At 51.9% G+C, this 16,555-nt stretch overlaps 4 protein-coding genes across 5 annotated transcripts; 2 read left to right on the forward strand and 2 right to left on the reverse strand.

Annotated features, from left to right (window-relative positions):
• Positions 1 to 248: 248 nt before the first annotated feature.
• PV05_00244 lies at positions 249 to 3,759 on the reverse strand. 2 transcript variants are annotated; one of them, XM_013465118.1, is made up of 6 exons: positions 3,354 to 3,759; positions 3,164 to 3,308; positions 2,418 to 3,097; positions 2,156 to 2,371; positions 2,019 to 2,102; positions 249 to 1,965 (listed from the first exon to the last, which is right to left on the reverse strand). In XM_013465118.1, exons 1-6 carry the CDS (start codon positions 3,496 to 3,498, stop codon positions 680 to 682), a joined length of 2,556 nt encoding a protein of 851 aa, XP_013320572.1. In that variant the 5' UTR covers positions 3,499 to 3,759; the 3' UTR covers positions 249 to 679. The 2 variants fall into 2 exon arrangements, with proteins under 2 accessions (XP_013320572.1, XP_013320571.1); XM_013465117.1 differs by having other exon boundaries at positions 3,164 to 3,759.
• A 1,171-nt stretch (positions 3,760 to 4,930) lies between these two features.
• PV05_00245 (uncharacterized protein) lies at positions 4,931 to 7,318 on the forward strand. Its single transcript, XM_013465119.1, has one exon. The coding sequence runs from the start codon at positions 5,121 to 5,123 to the stop codon at positions 7,020 to 7,022; it is 1,902 nt and encodes a 633-aa protein (XP_013320573.1). The 5' UTR covers positions 4,931 to 5,120; the 3' UTR covers positions 7,023 to 7,318.
• PV05_00246 (uncharacterized protein) lies at positions 7,258 to 9,748 on the reverse strand. The gene has a single exon (XM_013465120.1). It carries the CDS (start codon positions 9,546 to 9,548, stop codon positions 7,491 to 7,493), a length of 2,058 nt encoding a protein of 685 aa, XP_013320574.1. The 5' UTR covers positions 9,549 to 9,748; the 3' UTR covers positions 7,258 to 7,490.
• Positions 9,749 to 9,915: 167 nt separating this feature from the next.
• PV05_00247 (uncharacterized protein) lies at positions 9,916 to 15,676 on the forward strand. Its single transcript, XM_013465121.1, has one exon. It carries the CDS (start codon positions 10,035 to 10,037, stop codon positions 15,444 to 15,446), a length of 5,412 nt encoding a protein of 1,803 aa, XP_013320575.1. The 5' UTR covers positions 9,916 to 10,034; the 3' UTR covers positions 15,447 to 15,676.
• The last annotated feature ends 879 nt before the right edge of the window (positions 15,677 to 16,555 follow it).

Raw genomic sequence — 16,555 nt, forward strand, 5'->3', positions numbered from 1 at the left:
CCATGTCGACCCTGCCCTCTCCAAGTTCTAGTCCTGTATGATGGATCAAGACAGAAGACTGCCATCTCAGAATGTGGATCAAATCTACATGGTTCGATGGTGTGGCCCTCAATTTACCAACCTTACAATGATGAAGGACATATAGTACCCCTCTGATCTCCAGTCCAGTTAAGCTCAGCCTAGCCCAGCCCAGCCCGTCCTGAACAGTATCACGAGATAGATCACGACTACGAAAGTCCGATGTCAAAGAGGGGAGCAAATTATGCTGTTCATTTCGTCATTGCGTGAGTATAACGAGTGTATATACTTGTCGTTTTTTTTTGTTTTCATAATGAAACCAATCATGGTTGAATCCAGCTGCATCCAATTCAATATCATGTCGAGACCGGAAGTCCCGATCACGTATAAACAAGGAGTGGATCTGGCCGAAGTCCAGCCATCAACAAGTCGAAAAGGAAACGCAACTTTGCCAAATCTGCCCAGATATTCCGCCTTCCCTGCCTGGTCCCGTTCCCAGGGGGGCAGCCAAACGGACAACAACAGACAGTCCTCAGGTCCAGCGTTGATCAAAGAGCCCGAAGAGTGGATCAAAGTTTGCTGTTGTTCGGACAGCCGCATATCCCACAGATACAGTACCCTTGTGTCCAGCTCTGCCGGCGGGGCCCCCCTCCAGGCTGGACTAGTTCGAGACGGGCACATCCCTGACAAGCCTGGCCGTACACCACACATAAGGATAGTTGCGCTGGTACCAATTGACAAAGCTCTTCCTCAGCGCGATGCGAGGAACGGTTGCCCAACTGCCGCCCAGGCACACGTTGTGCTTGCCGTCGAAGAAGTCTGCCGTATACCCTGGGTACAAGTCCATGGGCTTGAAACCCTCGTGCGGCGCCAGCGGAGTGCTCGTCCATTCCCACAGCCCGCCGAGGTCGGCTTGGCCGCGTAAGTGGTCCGACCCGGTGACGGGCGTGGGGTGGAAGTGTCGGAAAGCGATGTTGCGGTCGTCGAGATCGAGGAATGTATCATTCGGGTTGAGCTTTGCGCTGCTGCCATTGACGGCAGCGGCGCCGCTGGGATACCAATGGCTGGATGGAGGGGTCTCTTGCACGCCCTCATTCGACAAGTGCCCATTCACCGCCGAGATCAATTTACTCGTCACCTTCTCGACGGTGCTCTGCTGCTGGTCTTGCACGTACTTGTATAAGCTCCGCGCTTCTTCGAGGGTCGGGATTCGCCCGTCCGACCACTTCGCGAAGGCGACGAGTTCGTCGTACGAGGCCATGACCGGCCAGTCGAGTGCGAATTTCAGCGGGACGAGGCCGTACACGGTGCGGACGGATTTCCCTTCGAGCCAGGAGGGGCTAGCCGTTTCGATGACGCCGGTTTCAGCATGGGCATTCCCGTTGTTTGTTGTACCGTTGGCGGGGGCAGAGGATGCGGAGGTTGTCCACGACGCGGGCAGGGAGTCTTGATGCGTGACCTCCAGGAACCGAGCGTATTCGCCGTTGCTGATCGGTCGGCTATGTGCTTCGAACTCCTTGACCGCGACCGTGCGAGCCGGTCGTTCGTTGTCCCAGCCAAAGTATCTGTCCAGTCCAAGGTCGTTCTCGGGGTCATCCAGGCCGATTTTGACATTGCTGGCCGGAATCTTGTGCCATTTACTTGGGACGCGGTTAGCCTCGGCTTCTGCTGCAAGCGCCTTGAAGTCGGGGACTTCTTGGCCAGCTGGTGGGAGGACGCGCTCGCTCTGCAGGAGCATGTACAGGAATGTTTCGAGGTGCATGGCTTCGTGTTCGTAGCCGAGCCAGAGTGCGCGCCCGAGTTTACGGTCGGAAAATGCCTCGCCGGAAGTGATCTTCTCAGTGATGCGGGAGCGTACGCGGTTCTGGTAGTTCAAAATGTCCTCGAGTGGTGGCCAGGAATCGGGAATCTCGCTGTGGTCGTGGCATACTTCGGGATTGTCGACGTCTGATATCGTTAACAGGGGCAGAAAGAAAGAAAAAGCGAAAGGCCATGCTTACCAGGATCAATTCCTCGCTCGAAAATGGACCAGTAAGAGCCCGGATGGGTTGGCTTCCCAGCAGTGGCCTTTGTGACATGGATATCTGCAGGATTCATCAGCCCTGAGTGTGAGAAAGGGCTTGTGAAAGTTACTTACCTGCAAATGTGGGAATGTGACCTAGGTAAAAGATCAGGTCATTTCGCAACTTGATCGGCTTATTCAAGAGCTCCTCCCTTGGAACCATGGACTTGGTGACTATGTCCCAAGCAGCCCATAGTTGTTGCCAGTCATTCAGTGTAGGAACAGGGCTAGCTGCGAATTCTGCCGGCTTTGTTGGGAAGTTAATAACGGCAGGGGAGAGCAGATGAACAACTGTGACTATGTTAGACTATGCCAGCGTTCCCCGCATCAGGCTTACAATAATCGTTGGTCTTGTTGCCATAAGCCATCTGTAGAACCAGCCCAGCCTCGTGCCAGAGTCGATCGCTGTCCACTTGGGAATATTTGAAAGCGTCTTCCAAACGGATCTTTTCACCTTTCTCGAAAGAGAAGTCTCGAGTTTCAATCGATGTCAAAGCAACATACGACGCTTGATGTCTGTTCTGCTTGTCGTCGTACAGGCCTTCAATCTGCCACTCATGTTGCTTGAATGCTTCATAGCCAAGAATAGCATTGGCATGTGATAGGCCATTTCGGTAGAACTTTTCCGTGGTTTTTGGTGTATCATTATAGGCTCGGTAAACGCGGTCAGGTTGTTGGCAACCATCGAGTCCGACAAGTATAGTGTCCGACGCCGTGAGCACCTTTTTGAACTCGGCAAGGAACTGGGCGGCGCTTTCTCGAGTAAAATTGCCGATTGAGGAACCCAAGGTCATGACACATGTGGTTTTGCCATCATTTTCCAACTGCTTCAGCCAGGATAGAGCGTCGTCGTACGTGCCATGTAACGCCCGAAAATTGACGTATTGGTAGGCACCGGTGTCCAGCTCGGAGAATGTGCGCTCAAGTTCAGAGAGGGAAAGGTCCAGGGCATAGTATTCAACTGGCTTTTTGGCTGCCTCGAAAGCCCTCAGGAGGATATCGACTTTACGCAGATTTCTGGGTTTTGCTCAGCGTCTGGTTGAAAGTAGTGCTTAGAAGGAAAGGAGAGGAAGGCTTTCATACCCGCTTCCAAGTTCCACAAGCCGGGCGTTGTTTGGAAATCGAGCGACAATCTCGCCGGCATGTGTCTCGAGGGTCTCAATCTCGGCATTGGTGAGGTAATATTCGTCCAAGTAAGTGATGTCCTCAAACAGTTTCAAACCCCTTTCTGCAATTGTTTAGTGTTTGTCTCACACAACCAGAACCTCTGTACCATCATATAACAGCAAAGTCGGAAATGTACGCGGCTCCCCATTGGAAGGGTTCAAGGACCGACGAAGTGTCTCCAAGAGTGACTGGCCGGACTTGTCTCCACGAATATCAAAAATAGACACCCTGGCACGATCGTAGGAGCCCATGGTTGAGGAAAATCGGTAGTATGATCTTTTCTAGACGGCAAGAAGTGACAGGAATGTGTTCAGCAGGGGGTTGCTCGATATATAAGGTGATAGGACTGAAAGGATCTTGCGAAGATGCTTGTGAGATGTATCGTCAGGCAGAGACCCACCTTAGCTTTGACCGAGCAAGGCAAGTCTTTGTATGCCAATCAGGGTAGAACGGGAATTGGTCCGCAGGGGGAATGGCTGAGGTAAGTCGCTTTCGGGTAGAAGAGGATCACGAAGTATGCCGCTGGGTCAATCAATATATTTCTGGACACGGGTTTCATAAGCTTCGGCCTGTTAACGAGCTGGTCTGAGCGGTAGTGGAGAAGTCAACGCGCCCGCTTCCGGGATGACACCAGACCTTGACGTAGGACTGGAGAAGACGCATGATCAGTCAACAACTCGATACTGCGAGTGCATAGGTCGAGACTTTCGCGTGCATGAACAGGATCAGGAACGAGCTCGAATGACAGGCGACTCGAGAACCATGGCATTTGCTAGCAATAATCTGTCAGGCCAACGATGGCAAAGTGTGGGGGAGATGGAGAAAAGTTCTGCTGACGATGACGACAAGAAGAAAGTCTTGACGAGTAACAGCGGAATGTGAACATCCACTCTGAGGTTCAGCCATCGAAGGGGCCGTGGACACGAGCAATAGTTGGTTCGCGGCCGAGGAGGGAGTTTTTTGAAGCTGTCGGCCAACGAGGGGTCGAAAGAGTGGAGGAGAAGCTATACCAAGAAGGTGTTCTGCCTGTTCTGTGGCTGTTGCATGAGCGTCGCTTACCGATCAAAAGCAATCATACTGTGGTTGCTATTCTGAAGTTTTGAATTCATCAAATATGCTTCCAAGTCGCTGGCGTGTCATGGCCCGGCGAGGAATAATATAAGTGGTCGATGCGTATCATACTAGACCTGGAGAACAGCTGTCGTCAGGCACCAGGAGTAAGCCCAATAAGAGGATTTCATAATCACGGACCGAAACCATGCAGCGGGCGACGCCCATGTGCGACTCTCCTCCTGCGCCTCATCTGTTCCGCATGGACTCCCTCGAGCAGAGTGCTTACTGATGACAGGGTGACGGAGGCCTTTGCATTTCCGAGGTCCCGTGCGCCATTGATGTGAGCAAGTCGAACAAATTCCGCTAATCTGGAGCCGAACAAGTACAAGTGAATAAATAATACTATGGTATGAGATTGCTGTTCTTCGTTGTGTTACACCTGACGATCCTGTAACCTCGTACGAGTAGAGAAGGAAAATGCGACTTGTCAGACGCAACGCCTACAGTGCCAGTCGCACAAAGCCGGCAGTCATGGTCTCGTCTTTTCATGTCATTTGCGTTTGTGTACTCGGAACGGACTAAGATATCTCCGGGCATTGAACCAACTAGGAAAATCATCAACACTGAAAACTCACTGTATCACTTGACCCTCAGCAATTGCACTGCAGCATCTCATAGACCGCGTCTTTTGGTGCATATCCTACGGTGCATGGTTATGCAGACCATCTTCGTCTTCTCAGCCAATTTTTGGACGTGAACCATGATCGTCTGTGCACTTCCTCTTCCTGCCTCTTGACCCTGATCGCGTATTCTCAGCAACATGTCCAAGTCCGGCAACCTGGCCGCTCTTTCGGCCATCCTCAACTCCTCAGAGACACCTACCATCTACTACGCCGAAGACCCTCCATATCTCCCCCGTATCCTGGTCTTCTACTGGCCTGTGCAAGCTCTCGGCTCGTTGGCTTCGACGTCTCGAATCCGTGCTACCATTCTCTCCGCAGCCGGCTTCAAAAGCTATGGGGCTTTCTCAGTTGCCCCGAATAGCAGCTACTATTCCGCGGTCCACAAGTTACCAGAAGACAAACAGAGAGATGATGTCTGTCGTGGCATTGCCTTCGCTCTTTGTCGATACTTCTCGGAAGTGCCAACCGAGGTCAAGAATGCCATCGCGGACGAAAACCTGAACCACGGTATAACATTGAAGTGGGGGCAGTCACACGCGGCGCAGGTGACCTGCAGGATGAGTAGAGTCATAAACACAGAAGAAGTTATTGAAGCACTGCGTCCATTCTCAAAAGAACGGCCTTCCAGTCCGCCAACTCCAATCAAGCCAGGTCTGTCCATCAGGAAAACTCGACCGTCGTTCTTGCCTGCAGAGGCTAGCAGCTATGGTGCTAGCCGGGCTGGGAACCTCTTCACGCCTTCAAGAAGGATTCCAAGCAGTCACGCAAAGCGCTCTCCGTCCGCCTCTACTCAAGGAACTAGGAAGGCTAGTGCTGCGCAAGCACCGAAGCATTCCTTGGACCAGTTGGAGTCGCTACGTTTCAAGATGTGCGAATTCGTCGATACCGAAGATAGATACCTCACCAGATTGCAGGAGCTGATAGATCTTGTCACCAACCAAGGCCGGACCCCCAAGTCATTGAGCTCGCGATTGCAAAGTTCTCGGAACCAGAAGACAGTCAATGCAATCATTCGGTTTCCCTCATTGCTAGACCAGATCAAGGACCTGAATCTGGCCTTCCTTGACGACATCGAGAGCGCCCTTTCCACTTCAGAAGATGCAGCCTTGATGTTCCTCGACCAAGCTTCCCAGAATCCCCAGCTGCTACAATCCGCTAAAGACCCAATGGGTGTCTACAGCTTCGCCAAAGTACTGCTTCACCACTTCCCCAAGTTCCCCATGCCATACAGAGAGTACCTGGACCTTCATTCCCAAGTGGCCTCTAACCTCGACCAATTCTTGAAAGAAGGCACAACCTCGATCCAACAAGCGCCATCCCTGCTTATGGAGCCAGCACAGCGTATCTCACGATACGGCCTGTACATTGACACGATGCTTCCACATGTACCTTCGAATTTCACTGCCGCCATACGTACTCTCGAAAAGGCGCGCAAGATTATTGGTGAAATATGCGAAATGGAACCAGCGGCCTCGACCATTCTCGACTCTCTTCGCATCGAGCACGAGTCACGCAAGAAAGGGCTCTCCCCTACAAAGCTTTTGTCAGGCTTGACACGATCAACCGGGACGATCAGGGAGGCTCCAGCCCTGACAGGAAGTCTGAAGGGGCGTGAAGGGCCTCGTCTCTTCCCTAGCCTCGGGAGGAGCTTGAGTCGACGACATAAGACTTCAAGACCCGGTCTGGCCGGTATCCTCTCCGAGCAAGATCCAGAACAAGTCAGCAACGTCGCGAGCTCGCGCAATGACGAAAACAGACCTCTTACCTCGAGTTCGGCACTCTCTTCCGGATCCATCGTCAAGAGACCGTTGACCGCAGGGTCGATGACTACCACCCGCTCAGCGCCGAGTCCTGGGCCTGCTCTTCCCATACTGATGCCAGCCAGCAAGACGGCGGAAGCATCGTCAACGACACTGGAACAATACAAGGCCGAACTAATGCGTGTCGACGAAGAAAATTACAAACTGCTTCAAGAGAATGCGGAGTTGAAGCGGCAGATCCGTGAATGTAAATGTGGCGGTGCTGCTGCTCGGCGCTGACAGTCGCGGGAGACGAGAGAGCTCCGGCGGCCTGATGTATATCGGTGGTTGATGCTGTACCTCAGTCAGTGGAGGAAGGAAGATGTTTACGACTTATGATACAGAATTGTCATGACTTTATCAGTGGCTTTGGCATAATCTTGTCCAGCAACAGGTTTTGCTCGCTTCCAAAGGTGTATTTTTACAGGATGCATAGGTCATGTATTGTACTAGCATTGGGCCCTCGCCATCGAAATCAGTAAAACGTGTTTCCTGGTTTAGTGAACGCTTCTCAAAGTCGCCCGCTTCAATAAGAGACTGACATTGACTCAATATACAAACGCTTGCTTGTTTTGTCACGAATAGCCTCCTGCAAAGCAACAACAGCAACGCCAAAAAAGGTAATGGCTGACTCAAAAACAGGCTCATTCATCATCCACAATCACTCATCACCCAGCAGAATTGGGCGGATTTTCCCTTGAAGTCACCTTACTCATCCTCCTCGTCGTCATATCCCCTTGATACATCCGCCCACCCACTGTGATGCCTACCCACGTCCCGATCGGTGTTCAGCCTCAACGCGCGTGCCTTATCCGCATCCTCTCGCCAACATCTCGTGGTGTAGTCGTCGGATGTGGTCACAAGGTTACCATTCTGCGTCCATGCCACAGCGGTGACTTCCTTACGATGGGCATTCACCAGTGCGGTACCGTGGTAATATATCGGACAGTCTCCATCAGCGTTACTCATGCCTTGCCGCGACGAAGATAATGTTGCAGTGGAAGATGTGCGCACCATGCGCGGTGCGAGAATGGCACTTCCGGAGTGCGGTCGCCGTCGCCGCGCTGAAACGTTGAGGTATTGCTCGTCCGTGGGGAAGACGACTGCACATTCCTCACTGCTACCCGCCGCGAGCATTTCGGTAGTATCACTCGCTCGGTGCCGTACGGCGAGTTTGTCGTAGAACGTCTGCAGACGAAGGGCCGGATGGCGGAAGCCGTAGAGTGGGCCGAGGCCGCGGGCAGCCTGGCGTGGCTGGCGGGATGGGCGAGATGAGGATGATGATAAGGACATCTCGGGGGCGCTGCCAAGGACGAGGTGGGCGGTTGAATAGGCGTAAATAGTATGGTCGCGGCAGAGTGAGTACAGCCTTGACCCGTCGGTACTCATGGCTATCGAAGTCACGCCAAATTGACGGTGGTTCTGATGGCTTTGTGGTTCTGTGCTGGAAGATATAGGGTTGGGTTTGCCAGAGCGCTGTTTGTAGGAAGTGCGCATATCCCAGAGCTTAATTATGGCGTCGTTCTCAGACGCGCTGACTAGTAGATGCGAGCGGCTTTCGCTGACGAAGGCACATGTCGTGACGGCAAAGTCGTTCCGGGCAGATACAGGATTTTGCTGGCGTCGGCCTTTGGACAGTATGCTGTCGCGGGCGGTATGTGCGTCGCGAATATCGTTGATGGTGTTGACTTCTCTGCTGCAATCGAGGAATGCTGAAGATTCGCGCCGTAGCTCTTTGAACATTGTTGAGCCTTTCGCACTTGCACATCGGAGATCCCACAAACATACACTCCCATCCCTAGAGCAGGTTGCCAGTAGATTGTTGCCTGAACCGGGCTGGAATTGCACGCGTTTTATGGAGCCCGTGTGTCCGACGAGAGTATGGGTCGACATTTGCCGCTTCATGTCGATGATACGACAGGTCTGGTCTCCTGAGGCTGTTGCGAGTAATGCATCGTCTTGAGACAGTTCCAGATCCATGATCGCGTTGTCGTGCGGATGCATCTGAAGGAAGACTTCGGCGTACGGGGTAGCAGCACTCGAGGCATCATGTATGCGTACGGTTCCATCCTCATCTCCAACTGCAACCAGGGACACTGTCTTGAACCCAGCTGCACAGAAGGGCAAGGAGGCAAACCGCCGGAGGTAAGCATAGAAATCATCTGCTGCACTGTAGAAATTCGCTGTCTCATGTTGCCACAAGCTGCTGTCGTTTGCTTCGACTATCTTGCTCTTCAGCCCAAGTTGCTTTGACAGGGCTGCAGCCGAAGTGCTAATGGTGCGATATGGCACCAATCGGGGTGGTAATGATCTTGTTGTAGCTAAGTCATCATCCTCCTCCTCCTCCTCATAATCATCACTATCCAAGAAGTTGGGTTCGATCTCTCGTGCAGACCCTGCAACTACACCTTGGCCAGCTTCGGTGCTTTCTTGGCTGCTCGGGAAGAGGGAGTCTTTCCTGATTGGCGAGGATGGCAGAGAGGGGATAGAGGAGAAAGAGAGTCTCCTCTTCTTATTCGGACGGTGGGTGCTGTCTGCTCGGCTGTTCAATTTGGCGGTGGATAGATCTTGCAGGGCTTTTCTCGAGGTTCGGACGGCACGCTGAACATTTCGGGATCGGGGTGTAAAGAACTTGTTGAAACGCCTGGGTGTTACAGAAGGGTTCTTCTTCATCCGACTGCTTCGACGAGGGCTTCTATGCTCGTCTGCAGCAATGACGAAGGTGACTGTGTCAGCGTGCGAAGGTCTCTCTGGCGTTCGCTCCATGGCCACTGACGTAACAGTTGGATATAGATACTCGCTGCTCTGGACGAATCAGTTTGGTAGTGGTAGAAGCATAACGACCCCGGTAGGTCCCTTGCCAACAGACTAAAGCGCGATGGGACGGCAACTGTAGAATGAAACTAAGCGTGGCAATGGGGATATTGAAGTGCAGACAGAGAGGTAGATCAGCTAACAGTCTGGCGGAGATGCATGCATTCTTAATTGATTTCTCGGACGCGCGAAGCAGGAACGAGGCTCGACGCGTCAAGGCTGGGGAAAGTAAGCCGAGGAACGATATGATTGGCGGGAGCTAAACGATCTCCAAAACGGAAAAAAGTGCAAGCAACTCCAAAGAAAATTCCTGCCCGCACGACACCAGCCCGCAGCGAAGAAAGCCGCAGGATGCTGGTATAGGCCTGTGTCGCATTACTACGTCCAGTCATACCTTGTAATACTGACAGCGGCTTTCCAAGTCGCCGAGCTTTCAATATGGCTTCGACCAAAAGAAGATTAGCGGACGAAGGGCCCTCCGCCAGCCCAGCGAACAAGCGGTCGAAATCGGATTCTACGTCGAAGAGCCACGACTCTGTCTCCGAGCAAAACGAGAGCAAGAAGGCTAGACATGTCTCGGTACTTACCAAGGAACAAGCAGCGTTTCCTCGAGGAGGTGCAGGACTACTCACTCCGCTTGAACGGAAACAAATCCACGCAAAAGCCACCCGAGATGTTGCAAGAGAAAGAAAGAATCAGGATTTGTTCGGTGAGGGGCGGACAGAAGCCCAAGACACGAGCGATGACGAAGCTAGCATGGCCTCGGAGACAGAGGTGAAGAAAGCCACAAAAAAGTCAAAAAAGAACAAACGGCGGCCTGAAGACTCTGCAACCGACACCCCCGCGGTGCAAATCGGAGGTCTCAACTATAAACGAATAACGACCGGATCGCTTATACTCGGTCAAGTGACGTTCATAAGTGAAAGAGCTTTGACAGTAGCGCTGCCAAATAACTTGGTGGGATACGTTCCTTTGACTGCAGTCTCTCCTCAGTTGAGCGAGAAGATTCAGGCGCTACTGAACGAGGACGATGAAGGTACTAGCGAAGAAGAAGGAGACAAGAGCGAGAAAGACATTGTTCTTACGCAGTACTTCAGAGTCGGACAATACCTGCGAGTGGCCGTCACATCTACAGAGCAGGATAAGCCTGGAGGAAAATCATCCGCACGGAAGCGTATCGAATTATCTGTTGAGCCAGCTTTGACCAACGTTGGTCTCACCCGAGGCAACCTTGCGGCCGGCGCGACTGTCCAGGTCTCCGTTAGCAGTGTGGAAGACCATGGCTTGGTGGTAGACCTGGCTTTGGAGGAACAGAGTGTCCGTGGTTTTGTACCTAGAAAACAACTACCAAGCGGTCTATCTCTGTCTGATGTCAGAGTAGGTGCGGTACTCCTCTGCAGCGTTCTTGAGGTTGGCTCCAACGGCAAAGTCGTAAAGCTCTCGGCAGACCTGTCCATGGATACGGCTTTGAAAAAAGCACCCTCCGTGGACTCGTTCCTGCCGGGCACGAAGACGGAAATTCTGGTCACCGCTCGCACCGAGGCTGGGCTTGTCGGAAAAGTTATGGGTCTTCTCGATGTGACGGCCGACGTCGTGCATTCTGGATCCTTCAAGGACAAGGAAAGTTTTCTCGCCAAATTCGAAGCCGGCAAAAAGGTGACCGGCCGCTTGATCTGCAGCTTCCCGTTATCAGACAACAAGAAACTGGGATTCTCGGTGCTGGACAATTTGTTGAACTTGGCATCAGGCGCGGAATCGCCAGAACAAGCCCATGGAAAACTCGCGTTATCTTCGACCATCGACTCGGCACCAGTGATTCGAGTGGAGTCTGGACTCGGAGTTTATCTACAGCTGGATCAGGACAACATCGGCTTCGCGCATATCTCTCGCCTGTCGGACAAGAAGGTTGACTCCCTGTCAGAATTGACTGGCCAGTTCAAACTTGGATCCGATCACAAGGCTCGAATTATTGATTACAATCCAATCGACAATCTCTACATTGTCTCTCTTGAGCAGAAGGTACTCGATCAACCATTCCTGCGCTTTGATGACGTGCCTATTGGAGCCGTGGTCAAGGGAACAGTCGAGAAGATCATAGTTAGCTCGAGCGGTGTGTCGGGCTTGTTGGTCAATCTTGCGGAGGGTATTAGCGGCCTTGTTCCGCAAATACATATGTCCGATGTCGAGTTGAAACACCCAGAGAGGAAGTTCCGAGAAGGGCAGACAATCACTGCAAGAGTCTTGTCAACCGACCCGGCAAGACGTCGTCTAAAGTTGACTTTGAAGAAATCAATCATCAACAGTGATCAGAAAGCATGGTTTTCCTTCCAAGACATCGAGGTCGGAGACTCTACCGTCGGCACATTGACCAAAGTTGACCGCTTTGGTGCGGTTGTCAGATTTTTCGGTCCGGTGCGAGGTTTTCTTCCGGTCAGTGAGATGAGTGAAGCATATATCAAGGATGCTACTGAGCATTTTCGCGTTGGTCAAGTCTTGAGCGTGAACGCCATCAGCGTTAACGCAGCAGAGAAGCGCCTGACCGTCTCTTGTAGAGACGTCAACACCTCAAATCCTTCGTTAGAGAGCTCTCTTACTGCATTGCAGCCCGGCTCTCTTACAAGTGGTACTGTTTTTGAGAAATCTCAAAATGACATCTTGCTGCGTTTGGAAGGCTCTGATGCGATTGCGCGGTTGGTGTTGGATCATGTGTCTGATGGTTCGCTGAAGAAACGAGAGTCTGCTTTCAGCAAGATAAGAGTTGGTCAGAAGCTGGAAAATCTTGTCATCTTACAAGTTCAGGCAAAGAGAAGACTCGTTTTTGTCACGAACAAGCAGAGTCTGGTGAAGGCTGCTGAAGATGGTACTTTACTCAAAAGCTACAAGCAGCTCCAACCCAACGCAGATGTCACTGGCTATGTTTCTAACATTACGGAGGATGGTGTATTCGTGAGCTTCGCTGATAACATCAGTGGCCTCATCGCGAAGAATCAGGTTCCCATGGAGCACGAAGACGAGCCGGATTTTGGCATGATGAAACTGCAGCCGGTCAGGGCAAGAGTCCTGTCCATCGATTACAAGGGCGCCACTCCGCGCTTCTGGCTTACAATGAGAGACACAACCGTGGATGTCGCAACAAAAGAAAGCTCTGTGTCATCGGTACAGCAGTTACCGGACCTTATTGAACCTGTCGATGCAATGCTCAATAAGCTCGATGATCTATCTGTGGGCAAGATTACCAAAGCTCGAATTACTTCCGTCAAGGAAACCCAGATAAACGTGGAGCTGGCGAAGAATGTCCAGGGACGCATCGATGCTTCCGAAGTCTTTGATGAGTGGAAAGATATCAAAGATCGCAAACGGCCATTGAAGCAATTCAGTCCGAAGCAAGAACTTGCTGTTAAAGTCATTGGAGCGCACGATACCAGAAATCACCGATTCCTGCCACTCACCCATCGACAAGGCAAGAACACAGTGCTCGAGCTGTCGTGCAAGCCCGGCTCCGTCGCACAGCCTCATAAGGCTAGCCTCAAGGTGGAGGACATAAAAGCCGGCTCGACCTGGCTAGCGTTCGTGAACAACATTACGGAGGATTGCCTGTGGGTCAACATATCCCCAGCTGTCCGAGGAAGAATCCGAGCCACAGACGTGTCTGATGATCTATCGCTTGCATCCAACCTGGAAGCGAACTTCCCCGTTGGTTCCGCTCTTCGAGTGCATGTTGTCTCTGTCGACTTAGAGAAAAACCGACTTGATCTTACTGCCCGGTCGGACGCTTCCGTTGGTTCACTGACTTTCAAGGACCTTTCCAAAGGACTAATCCTCCCTGGTCGAGTCACAAAAGTGACGGACCGTAATATCCTGGTTCAGCTTAGCGAACAGGTTGTGGGCGCTGTTGAAATGATCGACATGGCCGACGATTACAAGGAGGCGAACTCTGCGAAATTCCAGAAGAACGATGTCCTCCGGGTCTGCGTACTGGACGTCGATGTACCAAACAAGAAGGTGTCTTTGTCAACACGTCGGTCGAAGGTGTTGAGCTCTTCGTCACCAGTCACCGACCCAGAGATCACCTCGCTCAAGCAACTTTCTGTCAATGATGTCGTTCGAGGCTTCATCTGCAATGTTGCTGACAAAGGTATTTTCGTGACCCTCGGTCATGGCATCACAGCCTTTGTGAGAGTAAGCCATCTGTCGGATCAGTACCTGAAAGATTGGAAAGATCACTTCCAGCGAGATCAGCTTGTTAAAGGGAAGATCACGTTGGTTGATGAAGCCTCTGGCCATGTCCAAATGAACCTGAAAGCGTCGGCGCTGGATCCCACCTACAAGGCCCCACTTACTTTCAACGACCTGCACGTCGGGGATCTTGTCACTGCGAAAGTCGTCAAGGTCGAATCATTTGGCGTCTTTCTGGTTGTAAACAATTCTGAAAACGTCCGTGGACTCTGCCATCGTAGCGAAATAGCCGAGCAGCGCATTGAAGATGCAACCAAGCTATTCGAGGAGGGAGACACTGTCAAAGCTAAAGTGCTGAAACTTGATCCTGCCAATCGCAGGGTCAATTTTGGCATGAAAGCGTCCTATTTCCCCGACATTGCCGAGGATGAGGACGCGAGTGAAGCGGACTCTGGCGAAGGAGTTGATCTCGACGAAACCATGGAAGACCCCGACGATGACGAAGCTGAGGAAGCAAGCGAAGATGAAGAAGACGGCCAAGCACTCGACGATGAGGACGAGGACGATGATGAAGCTGACGACGATCAAGCCATGGACAGCGACGAGGAAGCCGCGCCTGAAGCAGGCACCAAATCACAAGGTCTCAGTGTGGGCGGCTTTGACTGGACTGGGACCACTGAAAGTGGCAATACCCGGGCTAATAAGCGTGCCGTTAATGCATCCGATTCCGAAGACGAACAAGCAAGAAAAGCACCAAAGAAAAAGAAGAAGCGAGCTGTGCCTATCGTTGATCGCACCGCAGACCTGGATACGAACGGTCCACAATCTGCCGATGATTTCGAGCGGCTGCTCTTGGCCGAGCCGGACTCTGGGGATCTTTGGATTCAGTATATGGCTTTCCACCTCGGACTCGAGGAGGTGGACCAGGCACGCGAGATTGGCGAACGTGCTTTGCGATCAATTGCAGTAGGTCAATCGGAAGAGAAACTGAAGGTCTGGACAGCCATGCTGAACCTGGAGGATGCTCGTGGCGACGATGATTCGCTCGAGGCGATTTTCAGACGTGCTTTGGAATACAACGACCAACAGGAGATACACACGCGGATGACGAGTATCTTGATCCAGTCGGGCAAGTACGGCAAGGCGGATGAGAAGTTCAAAGAAATGCTGAAGAAATTCAAGGCGGATCTGGATGTGTGGGTCAATTATGCAACATTCTTGTTTGATGTTGTCAACAAGCCGTACGATGCCAGAGAGTTGCTGCCACGTGCAATGAAGACACTGACCGGTGCGATGAAGGACAAGAAGGAGGAGAAGAAGGCGACTTTCGAGTTGACAAAAGCCTTTGCGCTGCTGGAATTCAAGTCGAGGAATGGATTACCAGAACGAGGACGCACATTGTTTGAAGGCATGCTCGCCGAGTTCCCAAAGAGACTGGACCTATACAACATCATCCTCGACCAGGAGGAGAAGTTGGGCGACACGGAGAAAATACGGGACACTTATGAGCGTGTTGTCGGGGTGAAGCTCAGCAAGAACCAAGCGCAACATTTCTTTAAGCGGTGGCAGAAGTTTGAGGAAAAGCATGGTGAGCAGCGCAGCGTCGAAGGAGTCGTCGCTAGAGCTACAGAGTGGGCTCGGAATTATAAAGCTCGAGGGGAGAATGCTGAGTAGTGTCCAGCCGGGAAGGCAGGTGAGCCATCGAGGCGAGAAGAATCCCAGATGGATATGCAGAAGGCGTTCGGACAGAGAAAAATACTACTACTGCGTACTGAAGAAATACGCTTTGCCAGAGACCAGGAATGTGGATTGACTCGTACGTTCGGGATTTGCTTCGAGCATGAACCATTTTATCGGCGAAGGGAAAGTTTCAAGTCAGCTAAATTGAAGGCATCTGACTTGCGAGGCTTCTTTGCTACTTTGGTGGTCTGCATCTGGTGAGATACGCTGGCTCTTGCGATAGCCGGCTAACTAGACACGAGCCATTGATGCATAGACAATGAGTGCCCTCCACTCTTGATCGCATCTTCTTTCGTTCGTCTCTGAGAAGTGGATGATCTGGCTTTGATACGAAGATATTGTACATTCACCGGTGAGCAATTTTCCTGGGACCACATCACTGGGACTCCCGTCGCGCTCTGGGTGATGAATGTCCACTTTCTCGACCCTTGGAGTGGATACAATTATGTTTTGATTCCTTCTTCGACCAGAGAGTCGGAGAAAGATGGATTTGGCCGGACCCTTTGGGCGGTTTCGGCGCTCAATTTGCTGTATCTGGCTAGATCTTAGTGATCTCGCGGCAGACTCGATCCGAGTGCGATCTTAAACCCCCACGGACAAGAAAAGACCCTGCGTCAGTTGCTTTCCATAGAAATTGTCACAGTTGCTTGCCTGGTAGGTATTGTCGGCGTTGCTTCTGGTGAATGTGTGGGATCTGCCTTCTTCATTCTGATTACTCAGATCCAGGGTTGTCGGTCGGTTGCCTGACTTCCAGAAGCCAGGGCGCTCATGGCCGCAATCCACTGCCTGCTTTCGGTACGTCGGTATCTTCCGCAAGGACCCGTGAAGGGTGGAAAGTATTACTCGAGAGGAACTGTTCTTACCAATCGCTTGGACCTTGGTTGATTGTTCTCGACTCCAGGTACCAGCAAATCCGGCAACCGGGTCCCGGTGTCTAGGACACTTCTCGGCGCGGACACCAGAAAATGCTAGACAATAGTCGTACGATAACAGCAGACACTGCCAGACAGCGTTTAGGAAACGAAATGAAGTTGGGAGGATTA

Source organism: Exophiala xenobiotica (assembly GCF_000835505.1).
Source record: "Exophiala xenobiotica strain CBS 118157 unplaced genomic scaffold supercont1.1, whole genome shotgun sequence".
In the NCBI taxonomy this organism is placed as follows: domain Eukaryota; kingdom Fungi; phylum Ascomycota; class Eurotiomycetes; order Chaetothyriales; family Herpotrichiellaceae; genus Exophiala; species Exophiala xenobiotica.

Excerpts from the sequence above, each read along its gene's own strand:
- PV05_00244 (XM_013465118.1), bottom strand. The coding sequence starts at position 3,498 with ATGGGCTCCTACGATCGTGCCAGGGTGTCTATTTTTGATATTCGTGGA. Across the intron at positions 3,309-3,353 it reads GACTTTGCTGTTATATGATG|AAAGGGGTTTGAAACTGTTT; the intron begins GTACAGAGGTTC and ends AAACAATTGCAG. Across the intron at positions 1,966-2,018 it reads CGAGCGAGGAATTGATCCTG|ACGTCGACAATCCCGAAGTA; the intron begins GTAAGCATGGCC and ends TAACGATATCAG.
- PV05_00245 (XM_013465119.1), top strand. The coding sequence starts at position 5,121 with ATGTCCAAGTCCGGCAACCTGGCCGCTCTTTCGGCCATCCTCAACTCC.
- PV05_00246 (XM_013465120.1), bottom strand. The coding sequence starts at position 9,548 with ATGGAGCGAACGCCAGAGAGACCTTCGCACGCTGACACAGTCACCTTC.
- PV05_00247 (XM_013465121.1), top strand. The coding sequence starts at position 10,035 with ATGGCTTCGACCAAAAGAAGATTAGCGGACGAAGGGCCCTCCGCCAGC.